General features: G+C 37.1%; 1 protein-coding gene and 1 pseudogene across 10 annotated transcripts in view; both read left to right on the top strand.

The window, feature by feature from the left end:
• Nucleotides 1-23451, top strand: part of RGS22 (regulator of G protein signaling 22) — a 128631-nt gene that overhangs the window by 82658 nt on the left and 22522 nt on the right. For 5 of the 10 annotated variants that reach the window (XM_055303410.1, XM_055303412.1, XM_055303408.1 and 2 more), the window contains 6 exons: nucleotides 9397-9591; nucleotides 12588-12680; nucleotides 15279-15451; nucleotides 16514-16676; nucleotides 18855-19013; nucleotides 21740-21808. In XM_055303410.1, the coding sequence (XP_055159385.1) occupies nucleotides 9397-9591; nucleotides 12588-12680; nucleotides 15279-15451; nucleotides 16514-16676; nucleotides 18855-19013; nucleotides 21740-21808 (852 nt within the window). The remainder of the gene's footprint in view (nucleotides 1-9396; nucleotides 9592-12587; nucleotides 12681-15278; nucleotides 15452-16513; nucleotides 16677-18854; nucleotides 19014-21739; nucleotides 21809-23451) is intronic. The other 5 variants (XM_055303414.1, XM_055303409.1, XM_055303413.1 and 2 more) reach the window with 4 other exon arrangements.
• LOC129495675 (mRNA turnover protein 4 homolog) lies at nucleotides 2726-3463 on the top strand (annotated as a pseudogene).

Raw genomic sequence — 23451 nt, 5'->3', positions numbered from 1 at the left:
AGAAGAGAAGAGTGATAGTTTGTGGACAAAACAGTCAAGAACTTATTTTACAATGGGGAGAGACACCTCATTTGAACAGCTTTGTTGCATAAGGAAGAAGATAGAATCAATAGCAAAGTAAATTAAGTACATTAGTGCTAAGGAAATAATCAATGTTGCAAGGTTCTGGGGGGAAATGGAGTCAAGACCACACATAAGTGGTTTAGTCTTGGAGAAGAGTCTTCCTTTGAAACATTAGAGGAAGAAAAATATTCAGAAGGGTCTTGAGAAGAAAGTTGAGGGCATTCATGCCAGTTTTTTCCCCATTTAAGTGGGACATAAATCTTTTGAAAGTGAAGAAGCATAAGGAACAGTTGGGTTCTTTATGAGAATGGCAAAGCTTAGAAATGGGAGATAAGATTTGATTAGAAATACCCAAAAACTTACCAGCTTTGTGATCACAACTGAGGCTCCTTTTTTTTTTTTTTTAAATCTGTGTATAACGGAGCCAGGTGTCACAACTTTTTTTGGGAGCTTGAAGATAGAGTTGGAAAAATGAATGAATGATTCAGCTGACTTAGAATTGGGCAGAAGATCAAGGTGGTAGGAATTAAGGATGTTTTAGGAGTGTAGTTGAAATGATGGACAATCTTTAGACCCATCTTACTAAGAAAGTTGTGGGAAATCTCAGAAAGGGAGACAGCATAAAGACTTCTAACTCTGGGAAATGAACTAGGGGTGGTGGAGGGGGAGGAGGGCGGGGGGTGGGGGTGAATGGGTGACGGGCACTGAGGGGGACACTTGACGGGATGAGCACTGGGTGTTATTCTGTATGTTGGTAAACTGAACACCAATAAAAATTAATTTATTAAAAAAAATAGGTGGTGCACCATTTATTTGGAGGACAGGAAGAAGCCACAGATTGTGCTGAAGGTAAAAAGCTTGGTGAGAGGTATAAAAGGATGAAAAATGATGATCAGAAAGAGTAAGTTGTGCTATTAATATAGTATTGGTAAAGTGAAGTGACGCTCATTCTGAAGAAAATCGTAAAGCAGAATTTCAGAAGGTAAAAGCCCAAGCCAAGTGGATATAGTCACATACAGTAACCTGGCTTTACAATAGCATCATGAAATATCCACGAAGGTATAGTGATAGACAATATAAATAGCATTGAGAGTCTTTCATCGGACTGAAGATAGCAGCAGATCTTAAAAGACGTACAGAGTGGAAGCAAGACTGGCAAAGAAAGGGAAAAGAAGAGATTTGAGCAGCCACCAGAAGCTGTCATTTGTATCACCGTTATTCTAGTACTTTACCCTCTTCGCTGTTAATTATGTTTTTAAATCAAAGAAATCATCCTGATTTCTACACAAAGAGTTTGATATGTGGCACGTCAAGTTCTTATTTATTTATTTATTTATTTATTTATTTATTTATTATTTATCGATCTTATTTATTCATGTGAGACCGAGAGGCAGAGACACAGGCAGAGGGAGAGGCAGGCTCCTCTCAAGGAGTCTAATACAGGACTTGATCCCAGGACACTGAGATTATGTCCTGAGTCTAAGGCAGATGCTCAACCACTGATCCACCCAGGTGTCCTTCAAGTTTTTATTTAGACTGTACTTTCAGTGTAACTGACACAATGACTAAGTAGTTGTGTTTTTCCATTAGAAGTTTTTCAACCCCAAATAAAACCTGACCACTGATTTTTAACTGAAATGATTTGGGGAGTCAAATTTACTCTCCTGTGAGGTAAATTTGAAATTATTGAAGCCAATTCTAGAGACATTTTTAATGTTGTTAATTTGGTCATTTTATTTAGTCTTTAGTTTCTTAATTTATCTTTTTATGACAATCTTTTAATTCATGCACTTTTAAAACTTCCAACTTAGAAACTAAGAATAGATTTCAATCTGACACAAACCTAAGGTATTAGACTAGTTAAATTTACAGGTCATTTTTCTACATTTTCTACAGCTTAGTGTTCATCAACTGATGAATGGATAAAGCATTTGTGGTATATGTATATATGTACACACACACACACACACACAATGAAATAGTACTCAGCCATAAAAAAGAATGAAATCTTGCCATCTGCAAAAACATGAGTGGAGCTAAGGAGTATTATACTAACCAAAACAAGTCAGTCAAAGAAAGACAAATACCATATGATTTCACTCATATGTGAAATTTAAAAAACAAAACAAATAAGCAAAGGGAAAAAAAAGAGAAAGAGAAGGGAAAACCAAGAAATAGACTCTTAACTATAGAGAACAAACTGATGGTCACTAGAGGGGAGGTGGGTGGAGAGATGGGTGAAATTGGTGATGGGGATTAAGGAGGGCACTTGTGATGAGCACCGGGTGTTGTATGGAAATGTTGAATCACTATACTGTATACCTAAAACTAATATTACACCATTTGTTAACAAACTAGAATTTAAATTAAAAGTTAAAAAAATTAACTCCCAAGGTTAGAAAAAATTGTATGTGTATTTGAAGCAAATTTCATTTTATTTTATTATTTTTTAAAGATTTATTTATTTATTCATGAGAGACACAGAGAGAGAGGCAGACACATAGGCAGAGGGAGAAGCAGGCTCCCCGCAGGGAGCCCAATGTGGGACTCGATCCTGGATCCTGGGATCATGCCCTGAGCTGAAGGCAGACGCTCAATCGCTGAGCCACCCAGGCATCCTGCAAATTTCATTTTAGATATTAAATAATCATTCGGGGCCGCACGTGCCTGCAGCGCGATGCCCAAATCCAAGCGCGACAAGAAAGTTTCCTTAACCAAAACTGCCAAGAAAGGCTTAGAACTGAAACAGAACCTGATAGAAGAGCTTCGGAAATGTGTGGACACCTACAAGTACCTTTTCATCTTCTCCGAGGCCAACATGAGGAACAGCAAGCTGAAGGACATCCGGAACGCCTGGAAGCACAGCCGGATGTTCTTTGGCAAAAACGAGGTGATGATGGTGGCCTTGGGTCGAAGCCCAGCTGACGAGTACAAAGACAACCTACATCAGGTCAGCAAGAAGTTGAAGTTGAAGGGTGAGGTCGGCCTGCTTTTCACCAACCACACCAAGGAGGAAGTGAATGAGTGGTTTACAAAATACACGGAAATGGACTTGCTCGAGCAGGAAACAAAGCAACTTTCACCATGACCCTGGACCCGGGGCCCCTGGAGCAGTTCCCCCACTCCATGGAGCCACAGCTGAGGCAGCTGGGCCTGCCCACTGCCCTCAAGAGAGGTGTGGTGACCCTGCTGTCCGACCACGAGGTGTGCAAGGTGATGTGCCGACCCCAGAGTAGGCCCACTGCTGAAGCTTTTCGGGTATGAGATGGCTGAATTCAAAGTTACCATCAGATACATGTGGGATGCACAGCCTGGAAGGTTCCAGCAGATGGGAGAGGACTCGCCCGAGAGTGCCTCAGAGTCTGCAGAGGAAGAATCAGAAGGGGAGGACCACGGCTGACAGGCCCTGGACCAGGACTGAGGGGCGCCACCCACTGGGCAAACAGCAGGGAGGGCGAGGGATGGACTGCGTTTCTGTAAGGAATAAAGCTGTCTGTAGGGTGGCTCCCGTGGACAGCAAAGAGGACTTTTCCTAGAATGAATGAATGAATAGAATGAATGAATAAATAAATAATCATTCGGCAAGAGTATGGTTCAATTTGTACTATTTTGCCCAATGAACTATGTACCTTTGTTTTAGGGAAGGAAGTTTCCAGCCCATAGATTGCCTAATTAAATAGGACATCCAAAATATCTTTTAGGTATGCCCCTTTTCTCATGTTTCACAATGTTTAGGAATAGAGAGGTTCTCTGCTGCTGTTCAAGACTCAACTTTTAATACTTCAAAAATTTTAAGTAGCTCCATCTACTAATTTCCCCTATCCTAAGTCTCATTAATGCTGTCAAAAGACCTTTTAAGTTCTCTTTATCTTTCTAGGAAGTTTCAATGCATGACTCATGAAATTTCTCTCTACTTTTTTTTTTTATCGTATGAAGCTTTTTCAACATCCACCTAAATCTTTTTTTTTTTAAGATTTATTTATTTATGATAGAGAGAGAGAGAGAGAGAGGCAGAGACACAGGCAGAGGGAGAAGCAGGCTCCATGCCAGGAGCCCGATGCGGGACTCGATCCCGGGACTCCAGGATCGTGCCCTGGGCCAAAGGCAGGCGCCAAACCACTGAGCCACCCAGGGATTCCCCCCAGCTAAATAACTCTTAAAACATATATGCTAAAGTATTTTTTAACTCACCCAATTCCAGTGTCTTTTATCTCCTTTTTCCCTACATTACTATGGGGATAGCTATATATTGGAATCCATCATAATTTAGAATTACTTCAGCTTTAAATTTTTGAACTCTGAAATTACCCCTTTCCGACCATCATTTCACTTTGGAATGCTAGTCTTCCATTCATCCATGTAACAAATATTTATCAAGTGCCTCATGATGTACTGAATTTTATACTACTCCCTTTTACCTGTTCTACATGTCCTTCTCCCTTATCTTCACTTTTTTTTTTTCCGGTAAGCACTATGCTCAACATGGGGCTTGAACTCATAACCCTGGAGGCAACACATAAGAGACTATTAACTACATAGAGAACAAACTGAGAGGTGCTGGAGGAGAAGTGGGTGGAGGATGAGCTAAATTGGTGATGGATATTAAGGAGGGCACTTGTGGTGAGCACTGGGTGGTGTATGTAAGTGATGAACCACTAAATTCTACTCCTGAAACCAGTATTACACTATATGTCAACTAATTAGAATTTAAATAACTTGAAACAAAACAAAACAAAAAGAGTCACATGCTCTACTGACTGAACCACCAGGTGCTCCATTCACTCTCATTCTTTGAAACTCCTCTCTACATATTGTATTATTACTATCCTGACTCTAACTTCATTTGCTTTCCTTCCTATAGTAGGGTTCATGATGGATCATTTCAGTTGCACCTTAATCTGCCCCTTCAATCTCAACTTCTCTTTTTTAGGCTCTTTTACTATTTCCTCTGAAATTATTCATTATTAGTATGTTTTACAATCAATATTTATCCATACTTCCTACATATTTATGCATTCTATTGTTCTCTATTTCATCCTGCTCTTACTTTTGTTTGTTTTATGTACATAGTGCAGTCTGCTGGTGATGAATTGTCTACTTCTGTTTGTTGATTTATTACATCTTTGTTTTCTTTTCATTTTATAAGGGTATTTTTGCTGGGTACAGAAATACAGGTTAGCAATTATTTTGTTTTTGCACTTTAAAGAGTCAAGGCTAAAGTCTATACCTGGTCCAGCTCTGCTGTTAGGGTGTTTTGAGACCCTAGAGTATTTACAGAGGCATCCCCCCTACAGGTCCTGAACTATAACCCTCGTCCCCTCAGTATTGAGAAACTTCCAAAAATCCCAGTTATAGGTAGTCATAAGGACTTTGGCTGTTACTATATGTGAGAGGAGAAGTCACTGAAGAGTTGAGAAGCAGAGTGTTAACAAAAGGATTTCTCTGTTCGCTGTGGTAAGAAAAGACTGTCAGAAAGCAAAGAGGAAAAATAATATGGACCTTCCTCAAAAAGTTGGAAACAGAGCTATCCTTTAACCCAGCAATTGCACTACTAGAGATTTATCCCAAAGATACAAATGTAGTGATCCATAGGGTCACCTGCACCCCAATGTTTATAGCAGCAATGTCCACGATAGCCAAACTATGGAAAAAGTCCAGATGTCTGTCAATAGATGAATGGATAAAGAAAATATGGTGTGTATGTATTTATATTTGGTGTATATATATAATAGAATATTTTATATATGTATATATATGAAATGGAATATTACTGAGCCATCAGAAATTGAAATCTTGCCATTTGCAATGATGTGGATGGAACTAGAGGGTATTATGCAAAACAAAATAAGTCAATTAGGGAAAGACAAATACCATATGATCTCACTCATGTGGAATTTAAGAAACAAAACCGAAGAACATAAGAGAAGAGAGGAAAAATAAAACAAGAAGAAATCACAAAGGGAGGCAAACCATAAGAGACTCTTAGTCATAGGAAATGAATTGAGAATGCTGGAGGAGATGGGGGGTAAGAGTGGGACAACTGGGTGATGGGCATTAAGCGGGGGCATGTGATGTAATGAGCACTGGGTGTTATATAAGACAGTTGAGTCACCTCTACCTCTGAAACCAATAATACATTGTATGTTAATTAATTGAATTTAAGTAAAAAATGAAAATAAAAAATGAATTTAAAAAATAGAGGACTAAAATAAAATAAAATAAAAAATAGAGGACTTAGAATGGTGAAAAAGATATATTTGGGAAACTTGGGAGTTAGTGCTGGCAAGAACAGAGATGGAATAAATCAACCTGAATAGGAAGTATTTCCCTCAAATATAAGATATTCTGATATAAATGCCTTTAAAAATCTAAAGGACTGAGGGCACAGCTTTGATATTTATGCAGTTACTGTGGAAAGCAATAAGAATTAGTCAAGATATTAAGTTGTAGTTTTACCAGCTAGCTTTTTTTTTTAACTTATGATAGTCAGAGAGAGAGCGAGAGAGGCAGAGACACAGGCAGAGGGAGAAGCAGGCTCCATGCACCGGGAGCCCGACTTGGGATTCGATCCCGGGTCTCCAGGATCGCGCCTTGGGCCAAAGACAGGCGCCAAACCGCTGTGCCACCCAGGGTTCCCTACCAACTAGCTTTTAAAGGTGCAAGAATCTGCTCTAAATAAAAGCTTGCTTGGGACACCTGAGTGGTTCAGTGGTTCAGTGTCTGTCTGCCTTTGGATTAGGTCATGATTCTGGGTTCCTGGATTCAAGTCCCACTTCGGGCTTCCTGCAGGGAGCCTGCTTCTCCCTCTGCCTGTGTCTCTGCCTTTCTGTCTCTGTGTATCGTGAATAAATAAAATCTTTAAAAAAATAAAAGCTTGCTTAAAAAAATAATAAAAATAAAAATAATTTTTAAAAAAAAGAAAGCAAAGAGGAACCTTAGAGGACCAGTTAAGAGGCTGTTGCAAAAAAAGTAGGCAAGAGGGGAAGATGGCATATAATTTCTTATCTAGCTATTGAAATAACTTCCAAACTACCTCAAATATTGACCTACTCAAACTGTTTCTCTTCCCTGATGCCACAGTGATTTATTTTTAAGATTCATATCCAATGACGTCATTCCTCAGGGAGCTTATGTAACTTTAGGTAAAAAATTCAAATTCCTGACCAGTGGATAAAAGGTAATATTCATGTTCTTCTGGCTTCTGCCTCCCTTTATAACATCCTCTCTTATTGTACCTCTTTCCTTTAGCCAGTGTATCTATTTGGAGCCTAGAATCTCTCCATAGGTCATAAAACTTCCCTAAGCCTTTATGCCACACCCCATATTTTCCTTCTTCTTAAACCATCTTTCTCATCAACTCCCTTTTCTTGCCTCATTGACTCCAACTCATCTTTAAAGATTCAGCTGAAGGATTAAGGATAAGAGAAGCTTATCTTCTCTTGGAAAAGTTTCTGAATCTTTTCCTTTCCCATTCCAAGACATAAATGAGTCTTTTCTGTGGATTTTGTACAGTTCAGTAAACATTTATGGCATCTACTCTCTGCCAAGAACAGTTTTAGGAACTGGAGAATGACAATAACTCACAGTATTTGCCCTCAAGGACCTCATTCTAGAAGAGAAGATACATAATACATAATTACATTATAGTGTGGTAGGTATAACAGTAGAAAATGACCTTGGGAGGAGGGTGTGAGTGAAGGCTTCCTGGAGAAGGAAAAATTGTGTTGGTTTTTATTTATTTTTTTTGTGTGTTGGTTTTTAAAGAATAAATTAGAGTTTATCAAGCAGACAAGGTACATGGGATAAGGTGAATATCCAAGATTGAAGGTATGGAATGGCAAAAGAGCAAGGTTTAGGAAAATAACAGAAAAATTGGTATTTGAGTGTAAAATTTAAAAGATGATTAATGAGATGTGAGTTTAAAAATAACGGACGGGCAATCATTGATGATCTTATTTGCAATGCATACTTCTGTTTTAGTATTTATCATACTATATTGCAATGACTGACTTTCATCTCCGTGTCACCATGAGTGGGTTCCTTCAGAATAAGTATTGGATCTTAATCATTAATCTTTGCATATATAGTACCTATCCAAGTGTTTATAAATACTCAATAAATGCTTATGTCATTAATGTGGACCCTTTAAAACTTTTAAAAGATTATTTCACATAAGACTATTATTTGGTATTAGGTACACATTTCTATCTATCTATCTATCTATCTATCTATCTATCTATCTATCTATCTAATACCTACCTACCTACCTATCACCTGGGTTGAATCGACATTATCAGGTCCAAAACTAAGTAAAAAAATCTAAAATTAAAATTAAATGTATTTAATTAGAGATTGTTAGTAAAACTACATTTAAGTCTGATACACAGGGGCACCTGGGTGGCTGGCTCAGTGGTTGAGTGTTGCCTTTGGCTCAGGTTGTGATCCCAGGGTCCTGGGATCGAGTCCTCACAGGAAGCCTGCTTCTCCCTCTGCCTACGTCTCTGCCTCTCTCTCTCTGTCTCTGTCTCTTATGGATAAATAAATAAAACCTTTAAAAAATCTGATACACAGATATATATACACACACACATATTGATACTCAGTATGTAATATTTTTAAAATAAATGCTATTAAATTACTTCTCAGATGTAAATAGCTGTTATTTTGAGAAAAGACAAATGAAAAGAATGGAATAGACATTTATGCAGCTTTTTCTTGGAAGCTAGAAATTCCATGTGTATCTTTCCATTCACTCTTACTTCCTTCTCATACCTCTTCCACAGCATTGGACACCAGATGGAGATATTTTTACAGCAGAAAGGGATAATTAGTAACAGTCTTAAGAACTCTGCAACTCATTTGGGTAGGGCAAGTAATCTGTTGGGTCTCTATACTAGAAGACCAATAGCTCACTTTTCAGCCTAGTGTATTGCCTTTTGTTTTTAAAAGGGCATTTAAGACCATTTTGGAAAGTACCACTAATGTGTTAGAAATATCGTGAACATAAAGGGAAAAGGAAACCTATAACCTGGAATCCATTATAATTATACATAGAAGTAATCTGATAAAAACTTGAATATCCAAATGATAGACTCTTGTGTGTAAGACCCACTGGCAAGTTAACTAAGTACCGATGAAGAAATAGGAAAAGGAAAGAGAAGCCTTTTGAATAAACACACTGCTTTGACTTGAGTAGTTTTTATGCATCTTTTCAAGAAAAAAAAAATCACTTCCTTCTCTTAACCTTTTTAAAATGCCATTACTGAGGAACCCACTAACAATTATGGTTTGTCCCAACATCCTCTCCTTTCTTTCTCCCCCCTTCTCTTTTAGTATCTTTTTGCCACATACATTGCTCCTTTGGCTACTCTTGACATCGGACTCCAACAGGAAAAGAAAAAAGAAATTTATATGAAAATACAGCCACCATTTGAAGACCTTTTTGACACAGCAGAAGAATATATCCTTCTCCTCCTTCTTGAGCCGTGGACAAAGATGGTAAAATTAGACCAAGTTGCTTTTGGAAAGGTATTGTGGCACTCAGAAATGGTGTGTGACCATTTAAATTTACTACAAAACTGGTGATAAACAGCATTATTAACTCACAAGAGAAAAATTAAAGGTCTCCTAGGGGCCAGGGGCTCAGAGTTAAGATTTGGCAGGCTCAAAATTGGAGCAAGGAAAGTGGTTACTAACTTCATTTTTTGCCAGTTTCTCTATTGTTTGTTTCTCTAAAATCTTTGTCATTTTTCGTTCTCTGTACAAATATTTCTCTCGGCAGAGAGAAATCTGAGTTTTGGTTTCCTGTGAACCACCAAAATATGCCATGATAATGTACTGGCTTTGTCCCTTCTTGCCATTTCTCAGCAGTGGCCTTAATTCTGATTTATGGAAAAAGCCCACTTGATTTAATACTAGATGTGTTATGGTAAATATTACACTTCTGGAAAATAGAAATGTTTCATATGTATTGTGGGAAACTTTTTCTCTGACTTCAGTGCTGCTATTTTAAGGCACCCCCAGATGTTCCTCAGGTCAGACTGCTTGATTGGATTAAAGTTTCAACACATCTTTTTTAATTCCGAAAGAGGTCATTTGAAGTCATTTTAAGTCTCCATTCTTGAATATTTTCACTGTTCTTATTAATTTGTGGAGGAGATTTCTTTAAATACTAATTCTGCATCACAGATTAGAACCATTCATGGGCATTTTGTATATAAAGTTAATACATATATCCTGTAATGAGGTCACTTCCAATGAAACTCTGCTGTTTTCATATTGCTATTCTTTGTTCTTATCTCCTCAACAACTTCTTAGTCATGCCTTCTACCAGAAAGAATATTTTGGGTAAATTAAGATATAATTCATACTACAACACCCCAGATAGAATTACCTTATTGGATTGTGATTGAACAACTCTTATAGCTCACTGAATTCAGTGATCAAAATTAAAGTTTCCTTCCTGATTTCTCTTTATCCTGAAAAAGTAGCATTATATCTTTTCTACTACAAAAATACTTCTATTACACTAGAAAAGTTAGGCTATTCTATAAAACCTCCCCCAGTCATTATTTAATTTAATTTAATTTTTTAATTGAAGTTTGATTTGCCAACATATAGTATAACACCCAGTGCTCATCCCATCAAGTGCCCTCCTCAGTGCCCGTCACCCATTTATTTACCCCATCTCCCCACCCACCTCCCCTTCCACTACCCTTTGTTCATTTCCCAGGGTTAAGAGTATCTCATGGTTTGTTTCCCTCTCTGATTTTTCCCACTCAGTTTCCCTCCTTTCCCTTATAATCCCTTTCACTATTTCTAATATTCTACATCTGAGTCAAACCATATGATCATGATTGTCCTCCGATTGACTTACTTCACTCAGCATAATACCCTTCAGTTCTATCCACATCAAAGCAAATGGTGGGTATTCGTCCTTTCTGATGGCTGAGTAACATTCCATTGTATACATAGACCACATCTTCTTTATCCATTCATTTGTTGATGGACACCGAGGCTCCTTCCACAGTTTGGCTATTGTGGACATTGCTGCTATGAACAGTGGGGTGCAGGTGTCCCCGCGTTTCACTGCATTTGTATCTTTGGGGTAAATCCCCAGTAGTGCACTTGCTGGATTATAGGGTAGCTCTATTTTCAACTCTTTGAGGAACCTCCACACTTTTCCAAAATGGCTGCAGCAGTTTGCATTCCCACCAACAGTGCAAAAGGGTCCCAGTCATTATTTAAATACAATGTATGGCATAAGAGGAAAATGGACTTGAGATAGGATGTTTAAAAAAAAGACTTAGAATTATAACTGACAAAAAGTTTTGGCATTGGTGATGATTCTTATAAAATGTATGGGAAAGTTATATACTCTTTTTTAAAATTTTTATTTATTTATTCATGAGAGGCACAGAGAGAGAGAGAGAGAGAGAGAGAGAGAGAGAGGCAGAGACATAGGCAGAGGGAGAAACAGGCTCCATGCAGGGAGCCCAATTTGGGACTCAGTCCCGGTACACCAGGATCATGACCTCGGCCGAAGGCAGACAGTCAACTGCTGAGCCATCCAGGCGTCCCTACACTCTTTTTAAATAAGAAACTAGAAACATCCTTAAATTCAGCCGAGACAACTTCTCTAAAAGTCCAGTTGACTGGGTTATATAGGCTCTTTCCCAAAAAGAATAATGAAAGAAAGAGACTACCAAAGCTAGCCATTAAATGTAGAAAGTTGGGATCCCTGGGTGGCGCAGTGGTTTGGCGCCTGCCTTTGGCCCAGGGCGTGATCCTGGAGACCCGGGATCGAATCCCACGTCGGGCTCCCGGTGCATGGAACCTGCTTCTCCCTCTGCCTATGTCTCTGCCTCTCTCTCTCTCTCACTGTGTGCCTATCATAAATAAATAAAAAAAAAATTTAAATGTAGAAAGTTGTCAGTCTGCCAAACTGATTTTCCATGGAATAAAGAAATGGAGAATGAATTTGTTCTCCTGACTGACTAATACAGTGCAATACCTACTCTGCAGGCTGAGACCAGCTGTGAGGTTAATCTGATGAATGACACTCTCCTCTCTTGCTTCAGCAACAAAACCTTAGCCTACAGATTAATAACAATGGAGTGTGGTCATTTCTTCTTCTACTGTGGATTATTTTGTTCCTAAAGCTAGCAATGCCCACCTTCATGACTATTATCCTGTTATAGAACATAGAAATAGAAATAGAAAATGCAAATGTGACCTGACATGGGTGCACTGTTAGTTCATGTGGGGTGTTCACAAAGGAGGGATGGTCTCTGGTGTCACTGTATCATTATGTAGAAATATTTTATCGCATGCATGGGAAGTCTGAATTCGCTGTAGTTAATTTTTTTATGTTGTTCTTCCCGCTTTTGCCTCTGAACCAATTTAACTTTATTGGCAAGTGCATTCATTTTTGAGCCCACTGTTATTGGCAAATTGTGCATTTTCCCCATTTTTTCATAATGCACATTCTATTGATGTTACGAGCTTTATTATTATTTTATTAGGTGGAGCTGGTGGAAGACACTCGACAGCTAGACTCCACATACTTCAGAAAGCTACAGGCTTTGCATAAAGAGACCTTTTCCAAGAAAGCTGAGGTAAGACAGCTCTCTACTTCTAAAAACAAACTTTTTATCCTGGAGGGGATTACCACTGTATATATTGGCAGGAAGCAGGGGCCAGGAGAGGGGATTCATATATTGAGGAGATCATGGACTGATAAAATAGGGGACAGACTGTTTCATTTTTCTGCTATTTTTTTGCTTACTATGCTGCCTTTGACAGGTACCGCTTTCCACTGACACATCTAACGACAAAGCCAGAAGGAAGCAGATGAGATAGTGTAGGGAGCCCAGCTATGTGCATTCTTTAGTTAAAAGCCCTCAAGCTATAGTATTCCTTTGAACATTTCTGGTTATTTTCTGTATGGCAGCAGCTCGATTTGTTGTCAGTTCACAAAAAGAGTTAAATTGAGTTTTCCAAACAGAAAAGAAACTGTTGTGTGACAGCAGTAGGCAAAACAATAAAGGGAAAAAAATATGAATAGGATTTGGAGGAGTCAGTAAAAAGATCATAGGATTGACCAAGATATTAAAGTGTTATTTTGTTTTATAAATCTGCAACTTTTGGATTAGCTACATAAAGCATGATAGATCCCAAAAGCCATAAAATTAAAAGTATGTATGTACATAAAAGTGACAGTTCATATTCATATTTATCAACATGGAAAATGCCCAAGACATGTTAACATATAAAAAATGTAGGGAACAAAAAACACTGGGATCATATAATCCTATTTATGTAAAATTATATACATAATTCTACATGTATACATACATGCAAAGAGAGATATCTGGAAAGATGTTTACCAAAATAAAGACAATCAGCTCCAAGTGGTAAGGTTTCAGGTGATACATATTTTTTTTTCAGGTGATCTTTTTACTTTCTCTTTTGTGCCTACTGAAATTTTTGCTCTTTTATGATAAAATTTTACATAAACAGTAAAATTGTTTTTTAAGTGTAACCTTCATGATAGTTGCCTTTTTAACACAAATTCTGTATTTGAGAAATTACTAATTAAAATCTTGGAAAGGTTACATAAAAATCCAAAAAGGCATTTTGTTGTATTTTAAAACCTTAATGAATGAAAATGTTTACAACATTGTATATTAAGTTTGTATTTTAAACCTTATGAACTGAAATGTGGCATTTTAGTTGTATTTTAAGTTGCATTTTAAACTTTATGAACAAAAATGTATAATACTTCCCATAATCCTTCTCCTTATTGGAAATTGATTTTTAAAATATTGGTAGTTTTCTCTTATGGTCTGGTGCTTTTCAAAAACAAATAGATGGATGAATTAATTATATAAGGAATTCCATAAAGAGAGGAAAGGTTTTTAAAAAATAAGCTTCTCTAGCTCTGCCCTTATATAGAGCTTGTAAACTGCAAAACATAATGTCTTTAAAATGCCTAAAAATTAACTCTTATACAAAGAAGGTTACATTTTAAAAATGTATTATTAGAAAAGTATTTTGTTACTCTATAACTTTCAAAATTGTTATAAATAAAAAAACATTTTATGTTCATAATACGTTGTTAAGAAAAAGAACCAAGTTACAAAATCATACGTAGTTGTACAGTCCTGTCTTGGTTTTTAACTCACCCTCCGGGTGTGATGCAATCCACCCCCTATCATCTCCCCACTTGTACATATCACCCAGAATGTTCGCTGTGGTACGTTATCTCTGCACATTGGTACGACCTCTGGACTTCGGGGTGTTAGATGTATGCTTTTTGTCCTATTAATTTATACACTCGACTTGTTATTAACCTTCCCCTACTACCCCCCCATCCCCCCACCAATACACCTATCCCCAGTATTGGACTAAGCTCGAAAATTATTGTAGTTAACATGTCCATTAGAACCAGTTCCCCGATCGGGAAGGGCCCCTCACGGCCCCGCCCCGCGAATAGAATTCAGCGTTCGCATCGGACTTAGAGCCCGCTATCCACTCGATTTCTACACTTCTTACTCAGACCTTCTACCTTCACGCCATTGTTTCAGCATGCATGTTGGCCTCACTATCCATTTTTATCTATAAGTTTCGTCTTTTTAAATTTGGCCAATATTGTGTCTGCCCTCCTTTTGCATCCATTACTTCTGGTCATGTTTATTACTTTTTTCTGGTATAGATTTCATTTATTCATTCACAACAGACACACAGACCCACGAGCTCGCCCCCCTCCCCGCGGCCGAGCCCTTGCCACCTCCCAGATAGTCCAGCGAACGCAGGCTCCTTGCAGGGAGCCTGATGTTGGACTCGATCCCAGGACCCCAGGATCATGCTCTGAGCGGAAGGCAGACACTCAACCACTGAGCCACCCAGGCATCCCTGAATTTTTTTTCTTTAAATAGAATTGACACTTTCACTCTTGTATTTTTTTTATTTTTATTTTATTACAATTTTACTTATTTGAGAAGGAGGGAGGGAAAGAGCAAGAGAGAACACAAATGGGGACAGTGGCAGAGGGAGAAGCAGAGTCCTTGATAAACAGGAAGCCCAACTCAGAGCTCGATTCCAGGACCCAAAGATCATGACCTGAACCAAAGGCAGACACCTAACTGACTGAGCCACCCAGGTACCCTTAATTTGCTTAAGAGATTTTTTTATGAAAAGTATTATTTCACTAGGACACTACTTGTGAAATTGGAACCGGTATTTCACGGCTTCCTGAGGTCTCTAAAAAAACAGAATATTGGAGTAATGTTCCTGAAGAATATAGGCACTTTAATTTTAATGACCTGCTTAACAACAAACTGGAGTTTGAACATTTCCGTCAGTTTCTTGAGGCTCATTCTTCAAGGTAGGAAACATAACCATTTTAAAATGTATTTCTAAAAAAGAAAAATTAAAATTAAATGTATTTCTCTTAAAGCATCATTTTTCTAAGTGTTTTTTTTTTTTTTAAGCTACTTAAGCTACTTTAAGCTACTTTGTTTGAAGATAGTATGAAAGTGATTTGGTGCTAGATTTCACCCATGACAGTAAAAAGTAATGAGCATACCTATCTGAAATCTGTATGGGTAACTTTTCATTGGGGAGTGCATTTTGATAATAATAACTTCCCAAATGGTATTTTAAGTAGTCAAACAAGATTTGTTAATAGTTTTAGCATTGGTTAAATTAAAACATCAGCATGTTTTATTCTTTTGCTTTTCTGCTGTTTCTTTTGTTTTCATTTTTCTCCACATGTGCTTTAATTAGTACCTCTGAAAAGTATCTCCTTTATATTTTTCTAAGCTATTGAAATTATTACTATAATACTTTGTAATTTTTTAATACTTTGTAATTTTTATTAGCTAATACATAAATGAAACATTGTAGCTTTACACAGAATCTTGAAACCTTATATTTATCTAAAATAAACTGAAATATCGATCATATTTTTTCCGATAATTTTCTCCTAAGTTAACAGAAAAGTTTTAGACCTGGGAGCCAAATTTCACATATATAGTTTCCCTTTTTATTGATGAGAATTGTTCTAAATTTAGCATGTTGCCAAATAGACATGCAGTAGATGGAAATTTTCCCAGGTTTGATATCAACAATACGAGTCCATTATTAATGCAGGAACTCCTAGTTTTATTTATTTACTTTATTATTATTTAAAAAAATTTTTATTTAAATTCAGTTTGCCAACAGGAACTCTAAGACCCTACCAATAACAGTGATAGATTCTTGTCTGATCCCAGTACTCCTGAGTACATTCATATATTTAGCCAAGATGAGACATATTATTGAACTCATTAGTTTCATGATCTAATCAGTTCTGTTAGCTAGTCAAGACAGCAACTTGTTTGGTGGTTAGTAGAATTGAGAGAAAAAAAGTAAGGAGGACTGTACTTAGTTTTTGTTTTCATTTTAGTTTGGACCTTATGTGCTGGACAGACATTGAACAGTTCCGAAGAATAATTTATGGAGACCGAAAGCAGAGGGAAGCAAAATCTATATATATTAAAAACAAATACCTTAATAAAAAATATTTCTTTGGCCCCCAAAGTCCAGCTTCTCTATATCAGCAGGACCAGGTATCAATATGTAAACATACTTTCTTTATTGAAATGTGAAAACCAGTTATTTATTTCTTTTTGCCAACAATTGAAATTCTTTTTTTTTTTTTTTTTGCTTTTGCTTTTATGGTTTATAATGTTAGACACTTTGGATATCTTTTTTAAAAAGTTTTTAAGTATCTACAAATTAAATGCCTTTAAAATTCATACCAACTGTACTATAAAAACAGTTATTTAAAAAAGTAATTTATACAATAAAAATAGCTTTTATTCATCTAATCATCCATTCATCCAGCAAATATAAGTGCCTGTGACATATAATGTCATTATTTACTATATTATTATTGTCATCATTATTACTATATGTCATTATTATACCATATGGTGTCATTATTTATGGCAAAAAGGTCAGATTGGGATTCGGCAGTGGGACTGAGCATTCATGTAACACTCGGATCACATGAAATATTGCTCAGTTTTATGCTTTTGAAATAAAAGAATTAAGTGTTATAATTAATTTGAAGTTTGCTAGTACCACTTACTACCTGGAGATCAAATGTGTAATGTTTGATATCTTTATTTTAGTAGTTTAAAAGGATGCATATCCTCATGGTGTACATTTTTAAAAACAAATCTCAGATTAATACTAAATTCAGTAAATTAAAGAAAAATTCAGAAATGTTCATCAGTAGGGCATACCAAATTAAAAAGCTAGATCTTCCAGGAGTAAAATAAGCAAAAGGTTTTGGGAATAAGAAGGAGAAGGAATTCTGAAATTAAGCAGTCTTGACAAAATGCCTTGCCATTTTGTTCCCTGAGATACAAATCTGGGATGTATTAGCAAAAGTGTTGGGTATCTCAATAAGCACAAGTATAAAATAAACTCATGGGAGGCATTTGTTTTCTGTTTGGCTTGGGCTACATTGTATGAGGTTTCATGGTATCTAATGCTACTGTGTGAACCCTCCATAGTGGAACATGCTGAGAATTTAAAAAAATTCTCAGTGGAAAAGTTATCCATTGCTGTCATAGCAAATGATTGTGTTTACTACAGAAGAGTTTCCCCAACGACCTTTCTTCCTCCTCTCTGGCTTTACTTTTATTTTTGTTTACGTTTTTATATTTAAGGATATCCATTATCACATTATGTTCTGTATTGATTTTGCTAGTTCTAAATTCAGTTGGGTGAACAGGCTTTTCTCTGCTTACCCAAGCAGCCTCTTCTCTTTTTTCTTTTTTCTTCCTTTTTTATATAAAAAAATCAGCGTTATTAACAGATGGCTAAGAGGGCTTCTCTTTTGTTTTGACGTAAAACAATTATTTTATTAGTAGGATTTGATTGATTTTATTAATCAAAGGGAAATTAAGAAGAAGGTAATTTCTCCAGTGAGAGGTCCAGAAGTTTCAAGTGGTGTATACACAGAAACACGTAGAGACAGAATGATTTAGAGGAGGAAATAGCCATTCATAGGTTGTTGAAGCCGATACTTACACAGAAGGAAGATCTGGGCCGCAGAGAAAATGTGTTTCGTAAAAGGTGCCACTTGTGCAGATCAGAGACTGTTGTATGTATAACCTGGTCATTCTCTACTTCCTGCTACTTCTGTTTTCTTCTTTGAAGTTGTTGGGGCAGCCCTGCATTGCTAGCACCACCATCATCTCCCCATCTCCCCCCGCAGTGTATTTAAAATATGTGATTCAAGGTTGTCTCCTAACTAATTTGTGCCCCATTTTCCTCATACACAAAAGAAAATGCTACCTTAAACTAGTCAATCTGACCAGAATCACAGATTTGTAGAATATTAGACCTGGAAGAGTGCTTAGAAAACTCACAGACTAGTAATCACCCTCATTCCATAGTTGAAGATGTTGAGGCCATGGAGAAAACATGGCATTGCCTGTGAGCACACAAGATGAAAATCCCACTCCTGGGTTCTCTGAAATATATCACAAGCAAAATTATATATCTAAAACAACCATCACATAAACCACAATTGTCTGTTTGATATTAGGGGAGTTCTGTATCTTTCCTATACACATATAGCCAGGAGATAGCTTTCAGAAAATGAAAATTGTGTTACCTAGAGCATGCTTGGCACATGGTTTGGGGGTGAATTGGATAAATTAATAATGACTGTTAGTGTTTCTTCACTAAAACAGAAGTTTTCAGTTTCTGTTTCATTTTTATTTTCTTAGATAATGAATTTAAGTGGTGGCTGGGGACAGATGCTCCATGAGCAGCTTGATGCACCTGTTCTAATTGAAGTTCAGAAGCATGTTCTCAATAAGCTAGAAAATGTGTGGTTGCCATTGTTTCTTGCAAGCGAACAGTTTGTAGCACGTCAAAAGATAAAGGTATATTAGTTATGTAATCTTTGAATAGCAATCGACAGTACCTCCTAAAACATCACATATGTGTACCCATTGACCTAGCCGTTGCACTTCTATGGCACAGTAGTTAAGAGCATGGAGTCAGCCTTCCCAAGGTTTTGCCTCAACCCTGCCACATGTTACTTGTACAACTTCAAGGTTTTTTGTTTTTTTTTAAAGTATATTTATTTATTTGTTTGTTTTTTTAACTTTAAGCAATCTCTGCACCCAACATGGGGCTCTAATTCATGACCCCAAGATCAACAGTCACACACTCTTCTGACTGAGCCAGCTAGGCTCTGCTACAACTTCAAGTTTTATAACCTTTCCTCATTTGAAAAATAACTGGGGTTAATAAGAGTAATTGCTTCTTAAGATAGTTGTAAAGATGAAATAATGTATGCTTAGTTTCTTAGCATGGCACCTGGCACATGGCCAATGTTCAAATATTGCTTATTAATGTAGTTGTTATTTTTTATATTGTTATTAAGTCCTCATATAAACAGGCAAGGGTGGGGATCCCTGGGTGGCGCAGTGGTTTGGCGCCTGCCTTTGGCCCAGGGCACGATCCTGGAGACCCAGGATCGAATCCCACATCGGGCTCTCGGTGCATGGAGCCTGCTTCTCCCTCTGCCTATGTCTCTGCGCCTCTCTCTCTGTGACTATCATAAATAAATAAAAATAAAAAAATTTAAAAAAAAAAACAGGCAAGGGTGTACAACGGAGAATAGTTAAATGATTTATAATTCTGTACTATTTCCATATAAAATGGGGTTATAAAATGAGATTAAAATATAAAAATGAGATTTCCACATGTACTAATGTATGAAAGACAGTATTCCTTGAGTGAAACAAGTAGGATGCAGAACAATATACAGAAGATAATCCCATTACATGTTCTTAAATCTTTATATCTACTTATGTATTTCTTTTTCCATCTATCTATATTTGTGTTTGTGAAAAAAGTCTAAAAGGTTCTGCAGCCTGGGGAGTAAGAAGGATTTTTACTTTTTACTTTGTGAAGTGAGATGTGTTCTTTTATTTTTGTTTGCTTGTTGCTTTGCTTGTTCTTTATAAAAAGCAGGTGTTACTTCAGTAACTCAAAATGTTATTATCACACCTAAAACAGGCAAACCTGATCAAATATTTCACCAGGGGCAGATGGTATAATTTTGGACTTTAGTATGCAAAGCACATGCTGTTAGTGTCAGTCAGGAAGAATCTAAACAACCTGCCCTCTGCATTCAGTTAATCAGACACTTGGAGTCTTACTTGTGTGGAAAGATCCCCTAATCTTCTGGGCACCTTACATTATGGAAAACACAATAAAGCTGCGAAAATAGAATTTATGGTAGGAAGAAGAGCTGACTTGTTTTAGGCAGAAGTTCCTGGAAATAAGCTTTGCAGCAACTCACATTTCCTCATTTCCTTTCTTCAGGCTTTGGCTTATTAATATTATTTACCACATTTTCTTGCTATGTTTACCACAACAACTTTATTGTGACTTATAGCCATTTCCTGACCTTAGGCTTCTTTGGGTGGCTGATGATGTAAATTGATTCTGGCAATCTTAAGCCAAATACAAAAGATAAAGGCGAGAATTTATGACAGAATGGTGCGGTAACATCTCACACACTGAGGGGAAGAGTTATCACCCAAGCTCTAGAAAGGCCAAGGGCTGGGACAGCTCTGAAACCCAGCGAAAAGTCCTGGATACTTTCTCAGTTGTGACTATCAAAAAGCAGCATCTGTGATCCAATACTGGTCCCTCTAGGTTAGTGCCCCGATCTACCTGCTGTAGACAGGGAGGTAGATTCAGATAGCACGCATCTGGCAGGTATGGTTGCCTAGGAAAATATTGTGAATAAGCAATAACCTCAAAAAATATCTACTGTATCTCCTCCCTGTGTTGAATAACTTTTGTACTCTTCTTAAATTACTTGTGGCTAGAAAGTGACACAAAAATCTGGGAAGTCCTAATTATCTCTCCAGCTTCAATTTTCATGTGACCCAATGTAAAACTGTTATCCACATTTGGGACAATACACTTAGGTATTATTATCTTCACTTTGTAGATGGGGAAACTGTTCAGAGAATTTGAGTGACTTGCCCAGGCACTTAGGAAGGGCTTCCATTTCTAAGTTCTGATCCTTTTTCTCCTAAACTGTACTCTTATCCATGCTGACCTTTACCTCATATTTATTTATTTATTTATTTATTTATTTATTTATTTATTTATTTATTTATTTTTAAAGATTTTGTTTATTTATTCATAGAGACACAGAGAGAGAGGCAGAGACACAGGCAGAGGGAGAAGCAGGCTCCACACAGGAAGCGCGACGTGGGACTCAGTCCCGGGTCTCCAGGGTCACACCCCAGGCTGCACCGGGGCTGCCCTTTTACCTCATTTTTAAAAACTGTGAAATTAGGGGCACCTGGCTGGTGCAATTGATTGAGCGACCAACTCTTGGTGTCAGCTCAGGTCATGATCTCAGGGTTGTGGAGTCAAGCCCCTTGTCGGGCTCTGTGGTCTGCATAGAGTTTGCTTGGGATTCTCTCTCTCTCCCTTTGCCCCTCACCCCACTCATGCTCTCTCTCTCTTTATAAAACAAATAAATCTTTTTGGAAAAAAAAAGCTATTAAGTTAGTAAATGATGTCAAAAATGTACACATTCGAATAATTGGAATAAAGTTATTGGTTTTGCTTTTAGATACAGATGAGAGACATAGCTGAAGAACTCTTATTACAGAAGCATGAGAGGAAAATCGGGGTTTGGAAGGCAAGTAGTGTTTGTTATATTCTTCCTCTTGCAACTTCCACTCTGTCAAAGTATTATTTTTCCTCCCCTACTTGTTCAAAGACTCTCATTGAACACACTGCTTTCTAAGCTACCAGTTGACCACTGACACTGTTTAATTGGCTGATGGAATCTGGGGAAGAGTATTAATTCGATGAGAGCCACCTTCTTAATGCCTTCCCGACCTGCTAAGCCCGAGAAGTGTGCTTTAAATTTTGGACCTTATATATGTATTTTTGTTTATTTTGCTTGCGATGGATTTATTGAGACAAGCTGTTCATTTCAGCCTATGGTAGTTTATTTTTTACTGAGAGTGGATGACTTTACAAAAAGAATGAGAAATATGTAACAGAACCAGCAAGTTAAATTATCTTACATTATACTCTGTTGAGATTTACATTTTGGCTTGAAAAGAATTAAACTATCATTTTGGTGATTACTGAAGCCACTATAATAGAATACCTTACTGGAAATGGCCTGTTTTGCTTCTTAACAATCACGATAAACACAGCCTTCTTGTTGAGCCTACATATTTATATGAATTCATCCTTCTACAGATCTTGGTGGAATGTCAGACTAGACCTGGGTGACCCTTTACAAACTAACAAACGTAAAATTTTATTTGACTATTAGAGGATTACATGTATCTGTTAGGATGCTCTTTTTCTGTGTTTTCCTCTTGAAAGGAAATAAACCATTCTTATGTTTGTCTTTTACTATTTTTTGTTGAAATTCCAAGTAGGATGGGCTTTTATTTCATATTATTGTGCATTACGTATTATGTTATTTTCTGTTTAATTAAATTACAGGTTTTAGTTAAATTACTAAGTTTTAGTATCTTAAGAAGTAGGTCTTAAAACATTATTTGCTAAGTGAGTTTAAAATAAACATCCCAGTCTAATGCGTAAGTGTTCCTATTTATAGGGTTGTAATTTTAATATGGAACATATGGTGGGGGTCTTAACTTTTTGACCAAAGTGCAAGACATGTACCTCACTAAAATGATGTTAGACATTCAGTCATTTCATCTGGGTGAAAACACTGCTATTCACCTAGACTGCCTGGTGTTGGCTTCATTTTTCAATTTCCAATTCATCCTCAAGGTCCTTCTGCAAAGCTTTTGCTCCTTCAGGCAGAATTAGTTAGTTACTCCTTTTGTGTTCCCATAGTGCTTTTTTACATAACTCTCTTTGACATTTACATGGATAATCACATAGGATTTGTTTCGAGAAACTCATTTTATGCATCGTCAGTAATGGATATTTATCATGTCTTTTGGCTGATGTTACTACAATTCTTAAGTTCATTTCAAACTTTGCCTTTGGAATGGTGCTTCTTTGCATGATTGTACACTAAACTCAAATTTGGGGAGCTTCGATAACATTTATCCAGTAAAAAAAATTTATATTCAGTAAATTCAATAAAATCTGTCTTACTTTTTTTTTTTTTTAAGATTTTGTTTATTTATTCATGAGAGACACAGAGAGGCAGAGACATAGGCAGAGGGAAAAGCAGGCTCCATGCAGGGAGCCCGACGTGGGACTCAATCCCGGGTCTCCAGGATTACACCCTGGGCTGAAGGTGGCGCTAAACCACTGAGCCACCCCGGCTGCCCTGTCTTACAT

This window comes from Nyctereutes procyonoides, unplaced genomic scaffold (assembly GCF_905146905.1).
Source record: "Nyctereutes procyonoides isolate TBG_1078 unplaced genomic scaffold, NYPRO_anot_genome, whole genome shotgun sequence".
NCBI lineage: Eukaryota > Metazoa > Chordata > Mammalia > Carnivora > Canidae > Nyctereutes > Nyctereutes procyonoides.
The sequence above is the reverse complement of the archived record's forward strand: the minus strand, read 5'-3'. Positions and strand labels throughout refer to the sequence as shown.